This window comes from Ptychodera flava, chromosome 7 (genome assembly GCF_041260155.1).
Source record: "Ptychodera flava strain L36383 chromosome 7, AS_Pfla_20210202, whole genome shotgun sequence".
Taxonomy (NCBI): domain Eukaryota; kingdom Metazoa; phylum Hemichordata; class Enteropneusta; family Ptychoderidae; genus Ptychodera; species Ptychodera flava.
The window spans coordinates 9,418,763-9,434,378 of record NC_091934.1 but is presented as its reverse complement, the minus strand read 5'-3'; the positions used below and the strand labels follow the sequence as shown (position 1 = coordinate 9,434,378).

General features: G+C 37.1%; 1 protein-coding gene and 1 long non-coding RNA gene across 2 annotated transcripts; one reads left to right on the top strand and one right to left on the bottom strand.

Annotated features, from left to right (window-relative positions):
• Positions 1–497: 497 nt before the first annotated feature.
• LOC139136727 (uncharacterized) lies at positions 498–4,104 on the bottom strand. Its single transcript, XR_011553231.1, has 4 exons — positions 3,364–4,104; positions 2,545–2,754; positions 1,886–1,995; positions 498–1,451 (listed from the first exon to the last, which is right to left on the bottom strand). It is a non-coding gene; the product is annotated as an uncharacterized lncRNA (long non-coding RNA).
• A 112-nt stretch (positions 4,105–4,216) lies between these two features.
• On the top strand, positions 4,217–10,114 carry LOC139136726 (uncharacterized). The gene is made up of 3 exons (XM_070704543.1): positions 4,217–4,461; positions 5,133–5,219; positions 8,866–10,114. Exons 1-3 carry the CDS (start codon positions 4,296–4,298, stop codon positions 8,964–8,966), a joined length of 354 nt encoding a protein of 117 aa, XP_070560644.1. The 5' UTR covers positions 4,217–4,295; the 3' UTR covers positions 8,967–10,114.
• The last annotated feature ends 5,502 nt before the right edge of the window (positions 10,115–15,616 follow it).

The following is a 15,616-nucleotide window of genomic DNA, read 5'->3' as shown; positions in this document are numbered from 1 at the left end:
TGCCTCACAAGCCAAATTCCTAACAATGAGAATGGCAGAAAGTATTTGAATCCTAGTACTATAGCTTTCACTGTTTCAGATCTGGTGCAGATTTGGAAGCAGCAGCCTCAAATGCATGATCACTGCATGCACAACACAAGTTGCGGGTACTGGATAGGTGTCCAGTTCTGCTTCAGGCACTGCACTTGCAACCCACATTTCAAATAATCCTGGGTACTTTGAAAACTGAAGTAATGAAACACAATCACTTGGAAACATTGAGCACTCTGCTGCGATACATATACAGCAATTTGGCATGTCAGAACTTTTTGAACATGATAATCTTCCAAATTCTAGGGACGTCTACAGTCTTGGCTAGGCTCAGCGGTACTGTGTTTGTATTTGCATCACTTCCGTATTTGTAAGATCACCAAAAGAGCACTTCAGGTCTTTAGGTGGGTTCTTTCAAATCGCTGTGATTGGGTGAAAAAGTGTTTATTCTAGGGTCAACGATACAGTTTTCAACAGTAATGAATTTATTTCACCTATTATTTATACTTAAGTTTGCTAATGCAATTGAGATGGGTTTGTCATGTCAGGAGAACTTTAACGTTAAAGTTATCAAATATCTAACACAAGTCAGCATGGAGTTTTCCATAAATTTCAAAGTTATGATGCTAGACATACAGTATTGATTCTGTGAGAGAAAAATTTACAAATATTATTGATAACTTGTTTTGATTTTGTCACCCTTTCTTTTCTATTTTGATTTTTCACTTTCAACAACAATTCAATGCCTTCTTCACCTATCCTGTGGAATGCAAGCTCTAAATGGCCCATAGCAAGGCCACTGCTTGCAATTTTCTTACACATACATTTACTTATATACCCTTTGAGTACAAGAGTATGTAAGGTTTGCATGTTTAGGCTTGTTGCCTTTGCATGCTCTACATACTCCCTCACAAACTCCCATGTAAATGTCAACTCATCAAAAGATGGCTGTACCTTTTCAATAAGTTTTTAAACCTTTCACATCTGCTAAAGCATCATGTGCACTGTAACTTTCTCCTACAAATTTTGAACAAGCTCAACTTGTGAGTACTTTTCACAATCAGGATATGAGGTCTTAAAGACTTTATACCAATCAACAAAGCCAGCAATGTGTGAAGACTATTGATCAACCATATCTGTTGCTACAGTAGCATTATATAAAACTCTACAATCAAATGACTTGATGTTATGTCCAACCAGAATACAAGGTTCTGGTCCAAGAAAGTCACACAATGTCAACAATGCTTGTTTTACAGGTACTGCACTGACAGGTTTTCCATTCTGTGTTAGGATTCCATTTTTCATTGCCAGACCGGTCACTCTTGATGCTGGTTCACTTATTGGAATCCTAGGTATCACATACACGTTCAGACACCCTTTTGGTCCAACAGCTGCAAGCTATGTTATGTGTGATGTTCTTGCTGAAAGAGAAAAAAAACTCATGACAAATGGCAAGATAATTTGTTTATGTTAGTTTGGATTACAGTAAATTTCAATGAAAATTTCATTTGCTGAGTCAGACTTTGCCCTGGGAGATGAGTAATAAACTGAAACTGACACTTGAGGCATTGATTGTCTTGTTGGTATAAAAATAATGTCATCTAACTATTGTCTGTAAACCATTGCTGATTTTGATAAGCAAGTCATGATCATTAAAATAATGCTGTCAGAAATTTGAATCATGGGTGAACTTGTTCTGTTGCCAGTAAAAATTTGCTTCAGTTTAATGATTGATCATTGTGTGTACAGTTCAATAGCCATTGTAGCCTCTAAAGGCATTGCAATGAAGTAGTGAAATGATTGCAATATCAGATTAAACAACACGTATTATCACATTGATAACAACAACACCTACCTGATCCAGTAGTCTCCAGGTCAAAATACACTACAGGTGATCAGTCAATTCTATTGGTTGTGGAACAGGATCTGTAGAGAGGGAAGGTATCTCGTGTATATCTTGGGTTTCTGAATAAAAAATAGAAACAGATACAGATAAAATATATGGGAATGAATGATTCAGTTTTTATATCTAATGAAACAGAATATTCACAGAATAGTACAGCCTATGGTCCATGGCTAAATGTTTTAGGTATTTGGCAAATCACAAACTTTAAGCAGACATGAACTGAGTAACTAGTTCTACAATTATGCAAATAAAAAAATTGCCATCCAGCAAATGATAGAGTACATCAGGTTACTCAATGACTATGTGCACACTTGTAGATGAAATGGTACATGTCATAATGTAAGCATTAGGTTTTTGTGTGTTCACTTACAATATTACCACATCAATAAATGTCAAACTTACTACAACCTATATGCATATGTTTCATCAGTTTTATGACATTGAGTTGAAAGGTAAGTCAGTATATGCAGGGAGCCATATCAATACAAGCATTCAACTATTAGCAATTTAGAGTCATTTTACATTGATTCTAAAATCATTCATCTACATCTATCTGAATCCAAACTTTCATTCAAATCAATTATAAACAAGATTAAACAAGTAATTACTTTGAACAAGGTCAATTCCTGTTGTGTATGTGTCACCTTCACGGAGTTCTTGGACACTCTGTTGTAACACTTGTTTGCCTTCAGCTTGATACGATGTTTTTTGGCACACCGGGTCTGGCTCTTCATCCGTCTCTTTCTTTCTTGATTATCCAGATAGGACGCACGTGACACACAATACTTCCCTGGAGACATGACAATCCGTTCATTTACCTATGGCAAAACAATGACAAGTTTACAATGACATCAGTATAAATTTTTGAAATATTTTTGTTGTATTGTTAACTGAATGGGCTGTCTCGACTCCAGTTTGAAATTATTTATGGTCATAAGATACAATTTCTTGTATTTACCAAAATCTCACAGAATAGAAGTAATTATACTTCATGTCCAGGGAAAGTGTGAGAATACAACTCCAAAAGCCAACACTTCAGGGTATATTTGTGATAAGAAGAACTACATAAATAGCTTCCTAGACAGATCCAAATTGATGACACTATGAAAGGAAGTAATGGTAGTCTCATTGTCCCTGAAAAATTCTATAAATATGTGCCATGACCATAAGCAATGTGTAGATTGATGCTAACTCGATCCACATCACATGATCACTGGGCTGGTTTGAAACAATGTTTGTAATTCTGGCATAAATATAACACTTGAGTCGCATTATGACCAGTCCAGTGTTACTGTCAGCTTATGGAAAACTAGCGTTTCTATGCACTTACTATATTATCAAGCCATATGTTCGCTTTGAGGTAAACGTGAGACTTGGCACTCGCGCGCGTGCATGAACAAAAAAAAAAATAAAAAATTCGTACTTACCAATTGCAAGTTTGGTATTTACATCCAAAATCGTTTTATTTGGTCCGTGTCTCAGGCCAAGGGGAATAACGTTGATAAAATTACAAGTGGGGTTGCAACACCTGACAAGCAGCCAGCTACCCAGTTTTTCCATGCCCAGACCATGATAGTGTCGGTCATCCGTAACGCCATGCTGCATTGCTTGCAGCCAGATAAACCATCTGCAAGGATACCAAGATCAACAATTCGCCTACCATCTCTCCTCGTGGCACTGTAGGTTGTTGGCCGCCAAGGATCGTAGACTTCATCATATTCACATATGACTACTTCATATGGGTTCCGGAACCGAGTTGCACGAGCAAACATAGCAATGGTCGTCAGCCGTTGTGGCCGCAGTCGACTCGACACGAGTATCAGATTTTAAATTTTCATGACTAGAGGATTGCCATTTATCCTTGAGGGCCTCACAAACTCTTCTGGTTCTGTTTTGTGTTGCTTTGGTAGTGAATCTACCTGTGACTTTCAGCCGACTGGCACGACCAAACGACATAGTTTCACTGATAGCGCGACGTAGTTTGATGGCTAATGGCGGTATGATACGCACGGTCCAGTCCATTTACGGTACCTTCTTAAATCGATCACATCGATGCCAATATCATGAAAATTTACAATATTTTATCGTCACATAATTAATTTGATCATTCATAACAAACCGTCATCAAGTTAATACGTTTACCTTCATTTATGCGTAACACAGCCTAAATTTAAGATGTCGCAAATAATCTCCTTTGCGATATTTAGCTCACTCTGTTACGACATAAATATTGCGCAACACCTGCGCAGACGTCGATTATCGTACATAGTCCCCGTCCTTGAGAGGAAAAGTGTAAACAGTGCAGTTGTGGCATACCGGTCGTCATCAGGTAGAGTAGCTGAAAATCGGGTGAGTTTCAATGGGCAAACGAAGCACACCTATCAATGTCCACCAGGACAACCCTGTAACAGATGAAGATGGTTCCGTCATCGATGAGAATCAGCGACCAGTTGAACTATTAGAGAAACTTATCTCCTTATTCACCAGGACTGGGGATGGGCTAATAGAAGTGGCAAGTAGTACAGGTATGAATAACAAAACTTTTGATGTTGGCTGTGTTACTATCAAGTGAATCATTGGAGGAATGAAAAAAGGAGCATGGCGGCATGGATAGTTATTGTTAAAGATGTCCCAAAAAAAAAAACTACCTCTTTTAGTTGTTTTGATAATGACATTTACAAAACCAATTACACCTTCATCGTAAGTACGTCAACATCCAATTACAGGGCCTAGTTTTGAAATCTGGCCATTTTGAATCAATTTCAATAAAATGACTGTGCAAAAGAGCGTGACAGTAAACAGGTCTGTAAACTATCTCCTAAACAATCACAGTGACAATATTCTAGGCATATGTGTATTTGGTTTGGTCTTAGAGAAGCAGTATACAAAACCTAATGAAGTTGTCAAAGAAATATAACACTTCACAGTGTCCAGGAATTTATAGATTGCAAAATCACAGTTATGTAAAAAATCAAGTATGTGCAACGTATCAACTGTAGATATTACACGCGAGGACTATGCTAACAGCTGGAACAAAAGTGCCAAACAATTTGGAAAAGAGAGTATATTAAAAAATATAATCAATGTATGTTTTTGAAATTATTTTTAAAGATGCAATTTCTCTTCCACACGGGACTGATGCATATCAATTTTATTCATTCAGAAATGTTAAAGCATGTGTCAATCACACTTACAGGTTCAGCAATGGTTGCTTCACTTAAACAAGGAAGGAGATGTTTAGTATTAGAAGAAGATGGCCACACATTTAACGTGACAGTGCACAGTAAGTGAGGCTACCCACAATCCTCCATGATCTGTACACACGGAGATCACTCACTGAAGTGAAGCAAATTTCTTCTGTACACAGAACAACTGGCTCCATATTTCAAAATTTTGGCAACATAGTTCTGATCATCATAATTTTCTGATTTCTCACTGTGAATAATGAGAAAATCAACCCCTTTCCGCGGAGGAGATAGCAATTTTGTCATTTTGTTGACATAGATTTTTGACAGCCATACACAATATTTTAAGGAAACTAAGGGAATAAGTTTCATCTGTGTTGGCAAAAGAAAGGGTATTGATTTTTTTTAATGGTCGTAACAAAGGAAATTGCATGTCTGACAGGTGGTATGATGAGACCATCTTAGTTGCTGATAACTTTATCTTGACAAGTGTGCAATTTTTAGCACCTCCAAACATCAACTTCTCATCAATTTACTCTTGAATTTTAAACATAATCAATAATTTTGGAACATAGTCTTAACAAATAATCCTGAACTTGAATTGTAAGTTAAAAATTGTTAAGAAACTAATAAAATTGGAAAAAGCCTTTAGCAAAAAATGTCTGAGTGAACAAATCAAGGGGAATTGTGGGTAGCCTCACTTACTGTGCAGTGCAACGAGCTACAAAGGAGGAAAGCGAACTTGCTGTTGGCAGCCTTGATGATGATTTTGAAGGGGACCAGTCAGAGTCACCGGAGGAGTCTGACCAATGAAGGCTATAATGCAATAGTGTTGATTGACTGATTCAGAAACAATTATGTTAAATACTCAATTGTGTATTTTTTGCCATTTTTTGTCAGACCACTGACATGACCTCAAAGATTGTCCACCTTCATCAACAAATGTGTCACAAATAGTTATTCTCTACTGGTTGATGCTTTGTTTGACCACGGCTTATCTACCTGTGGTAAAACAATACGTAGATGTCCATTTTATTTGGCTTGCATGCACACACTTCCAATACTGATCAGCCTGTTTGCCAGGCGATGCCATGGCATAATTTTCTGCGTTACCTTTCCCATCTCAGAAACATTTAAGTTCATGTTAGGATTCCAGCCTTTCGTTTTGTCCTACTGCTATCTGAGGGCGCTGCATATCTTCGCTTCTGACGTCATAAAATTATGTTGTCACATAATACACTGCATTATTATATGTAATCTTTGTTCAAATGAGAACTTTTATCACAAACATGCGTCCTAGAAAGGAGGAGGAACCGCGCAGATGTACACACTTTCCCTATATAGCAATTTGAAACTGGCGGATTAGTCATAGACGCGCCCCTCGAAAAAACGTACTATACATTTTTCGAACACTGAGATTTTGAACATTCAGATCGTAAGATTAGTGTTCCCGTAATCTGCTATGGATTAATTCATAGTAAAAACCTCAAATTTAACATTATGAAAATAAAGAAACACATCCGAGAGGTGAAGTCAGTTAATCGCATTTTTAATGAATCAAAATATGGGATCACGTGGAAAACGAAATTTGGTCCTTTGTTATCTCCTCGCATTCTTGCCGGGCAGTAGACGAAAGCTAAATTCTTTGATGTGTTCAAAAAAGTTTGAAGACCCAAACTGAGAAAAACGCCAATATAAATTAACACTTCTGTCTCTCCCATGTCGAGACTACCGGTCTGGAAAAAAAAAACTGCCAACATGTCGTCCTGTAGTTCGTGTTTTTGTACCTCTGAAGCAACCATCGACTCTAGTTGATGATGAAAAAATGACAAAAAAACTCTGGTAAGTCGGCTTCGGCACAGGCGTCGACTGTCCCTCACACAAAAAATCTCTTGCCAAATGACATCACTTGTATGCATATCAGCTCGTGACGTGGTTGCCAAGTGTTTTAAGTTCAATTTAACAGTACTTACTGTGAACCGCATAACTCAGAAAAGTAATATAGTAATCATGGAGCCCCCGTCACCACCTCCATGAAGTAATCGAGCAATGTCACGCTCTTGTTTTCCGACATTGAACTAATAAAAGCCAGGGAGGGTTCCAGGGAGGGTTTGTTTTTTCTCTGTTTATTCCTACTGAAGTTAGATTTATATTCATAGTACATTTGTGTTCGCCCGTGTTGCCAGAATGGAAGTGCAGAATGAATTGTAAACGCTTATATTATGCTCGCCCTGTTTGACGTACCATGCAGCTAAAAGGACGCGGACTAATGCAGAATCGGGCAAAAACTCTACTGTGAACAACTGGACTAGTACTGTCCATTTCACTTAATATTGATGGGAAAATTTGAGCCCCATCATTTTCATAATGCTGGATTTTACAGTCTAACAACTGCGTAAAACTGTATGGTAGTAAAAAGTCGTATTTGCAAAGTTGTCCTTCACTCGAAAGCGATAATACATGTAAGTTTGATGAGTGTTAAAAGTTTACTTTGATGTACGATGTTTAGCCCACCCCTCCGCATGATCCAGGTACCCTTTAAAACACAAACAAAACAAATTAGGTCATAAACTACGTTGCCGAAACTTCCGGCCATCATTGACTGTATGTAACTGATATTTCCATTACGTCACTGAAATGTTAATATTTGCTAAACCGTTGACTGCTAAGCTTGTCGAACCATTGTCTTGGTTTCTTTTAGTTGATTCCTCACTTGTTCTACTTTTTTATCGTTGGCTGCATGACATTTTAAACTTTTACAGATTTTATTAGTGTAATATTCCATTATTTTATTTACATATGAACATTACTAAACCATACACAGTAGCGAAACTGTCTATGGTTTAATATCGTAGATATGGTAGATGGCTTATATCTACACCAATAGCCAAATACACAAAATCAAACACAAACACAGAGAACGAAAAAATAGTGTAGGCGATGTGTGCAGCCGCTTTCCCTTTATTACATTGCGATATCCATTTAGTAATTTTGTCATTGAAAAAATGAATCTAACTCAGGCTAAATTTGCTGAATCAAAACTGTAAGAAGCATTTTTTAAAAGTTATATTGACAGAGAATTTGTTATCAAGGGTATTGACAGTATTTACGTATTGTAGGTTTTTGAATGTGACTCAGTCTTTTTGATTTTGAAATTTTCCCCCAAAATGATGCCAGATTGCCATGATGTGATGACATAATTTGTATTTACTTATGAGGTTACCATAGAATAATATTTTAGTCAAAAATGTACTACAATTTCACACGTGCGTAACATTGTTGGTCAGAGTATTTTGGTGAGACTATAGAGTTCACTTGACCATAAGACTTGTACAGTAACCAATCCATGTTATGTACATGGTGTTGACTAGCTGAATACAAGTAGCCGAATAAAAAAATCTGAATTTGATGTGTAAAAAATTAGGTAAATGATAACAGTGATTTTAGAAAATAAACAAATCTTGAACAGATTGCTGAAGACAATTGACTTTAAATTCATGAAATATTCCATTTTCTCAGGCAAATGGATTCATATGCATTGCAGAAGACAGTATAAAAATATGCAAGCCTGTATGGCTCATCAGTCCCCGACAGAAACAAAGGGGATAAAATGTTAACATTCAGACTTTCGCTAACGATAAATCAGATGTCAAATACTTTTAATATATGGAATTATATTCCTTCCATAGTCTTGATACTTTGATTCACAACTATACATGCTTTTCTTCTTAAAATTGCTTTCAGAAACGAGAACGGCGCTTAAAGGCAATGGAAACATTGGATTGTTCCGAAGAGACAAAGAAGAAGGCCAGAGCTGTTCTTTCAGATCTGCAATATCACAGTAGTGAAGAATCCGAGCAAGAAGGTGACCGGGATAGGCCGAAACGAGTAACGCGCAAACTCCCTTGGGAGAGAAGAGAACTACGAAAGTTGAAGGCTAGCCTCGACGACGAATTCATGAAGAAATCCACAGCAACCCAGCGTCTGCTGGTCGACGTTGAATGCAGCCAGGTTACATCAACAAGGCCAATGCCAATTGATGCCCCGAAATGGGCTGCGAAAGAACGCTCTGGACATTCGATTTCATCTAACTCACAATGAACTATTTGAAATTTTATATTCTTCAGTGGGGCAAGTTGTTCTAAAAACGGTATTTTGTCAATATTTTACAGGCCGCTATCAAAGGTTTCTTCATCCATAAAAAATTAAGCAACTGGCTGTGCAGGTCATGCCTTCCAGAATGTTTTTGGCAATGCTACTGAGAATTATATAGGTGATGACATGCTTAAGTGCCATCTGTGGTGCACTTATTCTCTACCATAGTTTAAACTTCATGTAGCTTTGCATGATTTTGTCATCTTGTCTCGAATTTTGATAGAGCTTTTAATGCAGACTGTAAAGTTGACTTTTTATGAGTTGCTGAGTGCTTTTGGATTAAAAACTTTTGTACAAAATGCCATGTTCTGTAATGATGTTACTTCATGCAGCTTTTTCAAACCTAGTTATGTGTAATATTTATCAAAGAAGACAAACCACGATGTGATCTCTTAAGGTCGTGTTTTATTCCTTGTAGTTTTCATTCCCCAATCCAGTCCCCTCTAACGAACCTACCACAAATATGACTACACTAGTATTGAACTGGATGCCATAGTGTTCGCCTATTCAGGTTTTCTAATGAACATGTATTCACCCATGCAGATGTAAAAATTTCATAGCCAGATCCTGGTGGATGTCTGCTCTCGGCAGCGATGACATTTTAGCTGCTTCTGTCCTCTGTTTTCCTGCACACCAACCACAAAATAAAGCCTTCTACAAATCAATGTACAAATCAGTGTTATGTCTTGAATAATTATCATGATCAGAATTTTTGTTGTTCAAAGTGACGTTATTATTTATTGACAACAATTTTGGAATGATGTGATAATGAAATGAATAAAGGGAAAATAATTAAATGCGATATAAGACAGTGAGTGAAATAAAGGAAGGTGAAGTGAAATAGAATATGAGCGATCGGTGTTAATACTTGTTCGATTCAACTTTGGGAAAAGTGTGAGGCTATTCTGGTTGTGGTAAATGCAGCATTCGTCCCAAACGGTCTAACTCTGAATGACCATAAAACAGTACATGTACAAAATACAAACCATCGATGCCGCATCCAGCCTAGGGATATCATTGTGTGAAAATAAAAACTTCCAAATCCATGTATTTTTACATCTTGCGTACCATCTCACGGCAAACCTTCAGAGGAAAGCATTCATTGCTTACCGTCATAGACGCTCAAGTAAAAAGCCTGATAAAGGTTTCAAAACACTTTAAGTTGTAAGGCAGCCTATCATTGGCTGTAACGCTGAGCGACATTCGCTCTTCGTTTGATGGACAATGATGGCCATTGTAAGTATCAGAAGCATTATGCATCGTAAAACCACGAACAAATTATTCCCTTTCTGTTGTTTACAATAATAATGAAAATCTCGCTTACAGTGTGATTTGATGTGTCAATGAAAGTGTGAATCGCAGGTTCGCTTTGGAGAAATGTGTCATAGCTTAGCTATCACAGCACTCTCAGTTGTCACACGCATGATGGTTTTCTCAGACTATGTCAAGCTTCGTATCCTCTACTGGCATCGAGAAAAACTTGGACCTAGTAGTGCAATTCAGCGAATGCTGAAAAGTGAAGGTATCCAAGTTAGTCGTTCTGCTGTATGGAAATTTCTCAAGTAATTCAAGGAGACAAGTTCAATTACTCAACATTCAGGTTTAGGGCAACCTAGCAAGTTTACATCCGAGGTGTTGGCAGTTGTAGAGTCACAGATGCGGAAGGATGATGAGACAACGGCTAATCAGTTATGGGCGATGTTGAAGGAAAAGGGATTTTCTATATCGAGGCGAACCATTATACGAGCGAGGGACAAGTTAGGGTGGACATTCAGGATCGTTGTTTTTGCACTGATTTTTTTCATCAACGTTTTTTTCCCTATTTGTTTTCTTCGTGCTTCTATTCACTATATTGAGTCAAAAGAGCATATTCACTTATTCTTTTTTCTTGTCTTTATTGTAACAGAGGTGAGTAGTGGGGGGTGTGAATATGGTATACTTCATTAGCATATTTACAAACACGAATAAATTTGCATAATTACATATTAATGACTGGGAGTATGGTACACTTCATTAGCATATGACGTAAGCTAAATTGACGTGATCACGTGAAGAGTCCCACTGTTACATAAATTGGTATGATTATATTTAATGAAACGTGTGATTACTATTTATTGTATTGAATAACCCTAAGTAATATCTCAAGGCACAATCACGCGTCTGCCTGGCACCGAAGGGTCGCAAATTCCGCAAGTATCTGAACTAACACAAGCATTCTGAACAGTGAACAGTCGCACAACAACCACGTTTTGTAGATTGTGCAATTTGCAAATAGCGAACCTGGATATACGCAATATGTCTTGGCAGTCCATTTCGCAATGAATAGCCGTTGGTGGCGCTCAGACGAAGGCCTGAGACGATTTCTTGGTTTATAAAATACGATAAAAAAGCCTTGACGCGCATGTTTTTTGGCGACGCGCGCGAGGACGACAAACAAAACTCTTTTTTTTGGCCTAATGTGTCATTTAGATCTTTGTTTTCCTTGTAAGCAATGAGTAGTGGTTCTGAGAATAGATGCTCAGTTTTGTGTCTTTCTGTTTCGTTAGCTCATGCGCTCAGCCCAGTGTTCAAAGGACTACAGCCCATGGTACTCGCTTCTTGAGTGTTTTCGGTTTTGTTTGTCGAAATAAAAGCGATGCTCGATCACTGGAGTACAAATTCGCAAACCTGATGCAAACTGGAGTCGATAACAGCAGAGCGGGGTTTACTTTATTTTTACTGAACCTTTTCGTTGAAATACACAATTTATCCTTTCAAATGTCGTTGTGTCGATCGCGTCAGCACAATGCTCACGGAATGAACACAAACAAACGTGATCAAAAACATAATGTTTGAGGGCGTCTTGAAGTATCTTAACAAGTGACTAGGTACAGTGATAAAGCTTTATTGTGCCATGACGCCCGTGGTCGGACTTCATCAGCCGTCATTCTGAAACCCCTACTTTCATCATGTGTTCATGATGTACATAACATGGAGTGTATATGCCCCAATAAAGAAAAATAACAAATAGTGAGTTAGGAATTTTCCTAACTGTCGTGAAGTGGTAAACATTAATGTTAAAAGAGAATACTGCTCCCTCAAATTTCACATCTAATACTCATGAGTGTGTGTTATTTATTTGTTAATTACAGGAAGATATTGACACTATCTTTGAGATATTACAAGATCACGTGGTAAGTATTGATAGTATTACTTAAGCAATAAACCACCTATTATATTATCCCAGTATTGAATACAGAAAGTTTCTTTTCAGAACCATTGGGGGCGCAAACTTTATGAACTTTGCACTTATGAATACAAAAATTTACATATCAATGCATTGACCTCAGCTGAACCCTGCTGTGGTGCGCTCAAAGGGCTAGGTTTTGGACATATTTAGTCGTTTTTATGAACGATCTGTACATGTATTGGCACATGGAACGTATAGTTTTGGAATAAAGCAGAGGTTTTGCTGCTTGATATCGTTGGATTTATACGGCATGCATCAGACTCGATTAACGCGGGGAGCACTAACTTGATTTCCTCCGTCATCTTTGTACCAAATACTGTAAGACAGGCAGTATTCGAAAAACGTTTCGACTCTGTTCTGTGGTAAGCTTATTTGTATATGAGCTGATGCTAGTTTCGTCTTTATGGCATGACACGTACATGATGTGCCTTGCCAGCCGAGTCTACTGCAATGATAGTGTAAACACGAGACGATTCTGCCACTTTTGGAAATTTCTTTCTGAATTCGTATCTCCAAATTTATTCGCTCCCATTGGAGAATTGCAATCAGAGCACAAGATTTGCACCATCAATATACTTGGTTAATGTATTTATTGTTATATTAATACCCGCTCATCTATTTTGGGCTTCCCTTATCTACTTTGTGCTGAGTCATGCATGGCAAATATCAGAAGTAAAATAATAAATGGGTAAAACTCATTATTACGGCCAAGATATGTTGCAGATTTAGCATATTTTACAAGTCGATGCGGAAAATATACAATATTGATGTAGAATATGATGATGTTTTTTAATGAGCAAAACCCAAAATAGATGAGCGGCTGTTTATTTATTTATAATTATTATATGCGAATTGTTCGAACATCCTTGATTTGTGTTTTACAAAAATACTCCAAAGGCAGTGCTGATCCTTTAAACTTTCAATTCAGCTCTCAAAAATGCAGAAAGGACTACTTTTTTACTGGAACTATTCGTCCGGAAGTAAATTACAGGACTCGTGCCATGAAGGACACCAATGCGTTTAAAGGGGCATGCTCTTTATCAGCTTTATCTAAAAGCAAACTCATTATCTTGATAACAATTACTATGGAACACAAAGGACTGACACAAGACAAACATACTTTGTCAACAAGAGAGATAATGCAAGAACCAGGGATTGACAATTGTCCCTTTAACTATATCTTTCTATTTTGTTTATTAGCAACCGGTACCAGACAGTACATGTGACCCCGAGTTCCCGCAATTTGACGACTTTGACATCGATGTAAGTATTTTTGTCAAACTATAAAAGAAAAACTTATTAAAGTTAATTGTGAATATACATTACTTATTAATAAAAATACTTAGGCTATTGTGATACCCGACTTTCATTAATATGTACAGAAAACAGATTCTTAATCATATCATTACTAGTCATCAGATCACTTAATCTATTTTTTTATTCTCAGCAAATACAGACTCCTACATGCGATTATATGGTTGAAACGAACTTTGACGACGTGAGTAATTTGTGTTTCAATAAACTATAAAAGATTCAATTTTACAGGGCGTTTAGGAAGCCCTACAAAAAGCATTCGGGTTTTTTTTTCTTTTTTTGTAAATTAAAGAGAAATTGCATGATTTGAAGTTGGTTGAACTACTTGTGGATACTGATGACTGCCATCCCTAGAAGACAAACAGACAAAAATTTCGTTAATCCACCTCTCTTTTAACAAATTAGGGCGCCCCCACAATACACTATCAAGTATATTTTGCATATTTTAGAAAGGCATTTTTACGCGGTCGATTTATGTATCTTAATAAATGATATTTTCCCTTGAAAATGTGTATATGAATGTCACCAATTCACTATAAATACGACTGTCTCTAATATGTATATATACTGTTTGATTCGTTTCAGTTACAAGAAGTGCCACAAAGGTCACCAGCAGTGCGAGTGGTAAATGTTTATAGTTCAATAAAGATGTATAGACAGATGACAATTTACCTTGAATGACATTTATAGTAACTTTCTACACTGTTTGATATGCGATAATGACACATAAATGTTCACTTTTAGAAATGAATAAGCATATGCCTTTCTAAGATAAGTAGATATAATTATCATTTATTCGATACATAAGAGAATTAATTCACTAGCATCTTAATAGCCTACTAGTAATAAGAGTTAGATGCATATATAGTTGGAAGTGAAGCCTATTATTGGTCCGTCTCAGTCAAACTTTCAGGATATTCAACACAAGCAATTGTTGAAAATTTTGTACATACTCATACACAAGCATTTTATATATACCATGACACTGGTTTTAAAGCTTAGGCCAGGAAGAAAAAATAAATTGTTCATCGGAATCGCCGCTTCTACTTTGGCAGATTTGGAATTTTTTTTTGATCGTGGCAAATTCTTACTTCCGCATTACAAATATTTCAGTACTACCGCTGGTGGCGCCCTACACTTTCTCGGGTTTTCGTGGGCCTACGTTATTGTTGGGAAATATAGTATTGAATTCAGTCCGCAGTATCAGTGTTTCTTGTCTGAGATATTTCTGGTTAAAAGGGAAACAATTATCTTGCCTTGTCTGCATCTGTGCAAAAATGCCAGAGAACCGCGTTTACCTTTGGCCTAAAACAAATTTTAAAAAAAATTGTCGCTCGCCGCTCCTGGAACTTGGTCCAAAAAATCCGATGAACAAGATTTTATTTTTCTCTGGCCTTAGTAGCAATATTTTCAAAAATTTATCGCATATAATTACAAGTAACAAGTAGACTGTTTTGTTGGCGACGTCAAAGCAAGTTAACATGGCGATCAAAATTTGTCGGTAATTTGATAACCTATCATGACGCAGCAAATCGTAACCAGCATATTATATGTATACTGTCAACACCAACTCAGTCCATAATATTTCTGTCTTTCCTTTTTTTAACTCAGGGCACAGACAAAGGAAGGGGAATATCACCAACAGTACGTCTACATCAGATAGAAATCTTAATAGTTCATGGAAATTTTCGTAGAGTCATAAATACATTTCAAGGACGTGACAAACACCTACAGGCATTCAAAGATGCTTGTCGTGAATCATTACGATACATGGGATCTCCTTCACGGGAAGATTTT

What these genes read in the sequence shown, in the direction of transcription:
- LOC139136726 (XM_070704543.1), top strand. Translation starts at nt 4,296, where the DNA reads ATGGGCAAACGAAGCACACCTATCAATGTCCACCAGGACAACCCTGTA. An exon ending in AGAAGTGGCAAGTAGTACAG is followed by an intron (nt 4,462 to 5,132) that starts GTATGAATAACA and finishes TCACACTTACAG; the next exon opens with GTTCAGCAATGGTTGCTTCA. An exon ending in ATTTAACGTGACAGTGCACA is followed by an intron (nt 5,220 to 8,865) that starts GTAAGTGAGGCT and finishes AATTGCTTTCAG; the next exon opens with AAACGAGAACGGCGCTTAAA.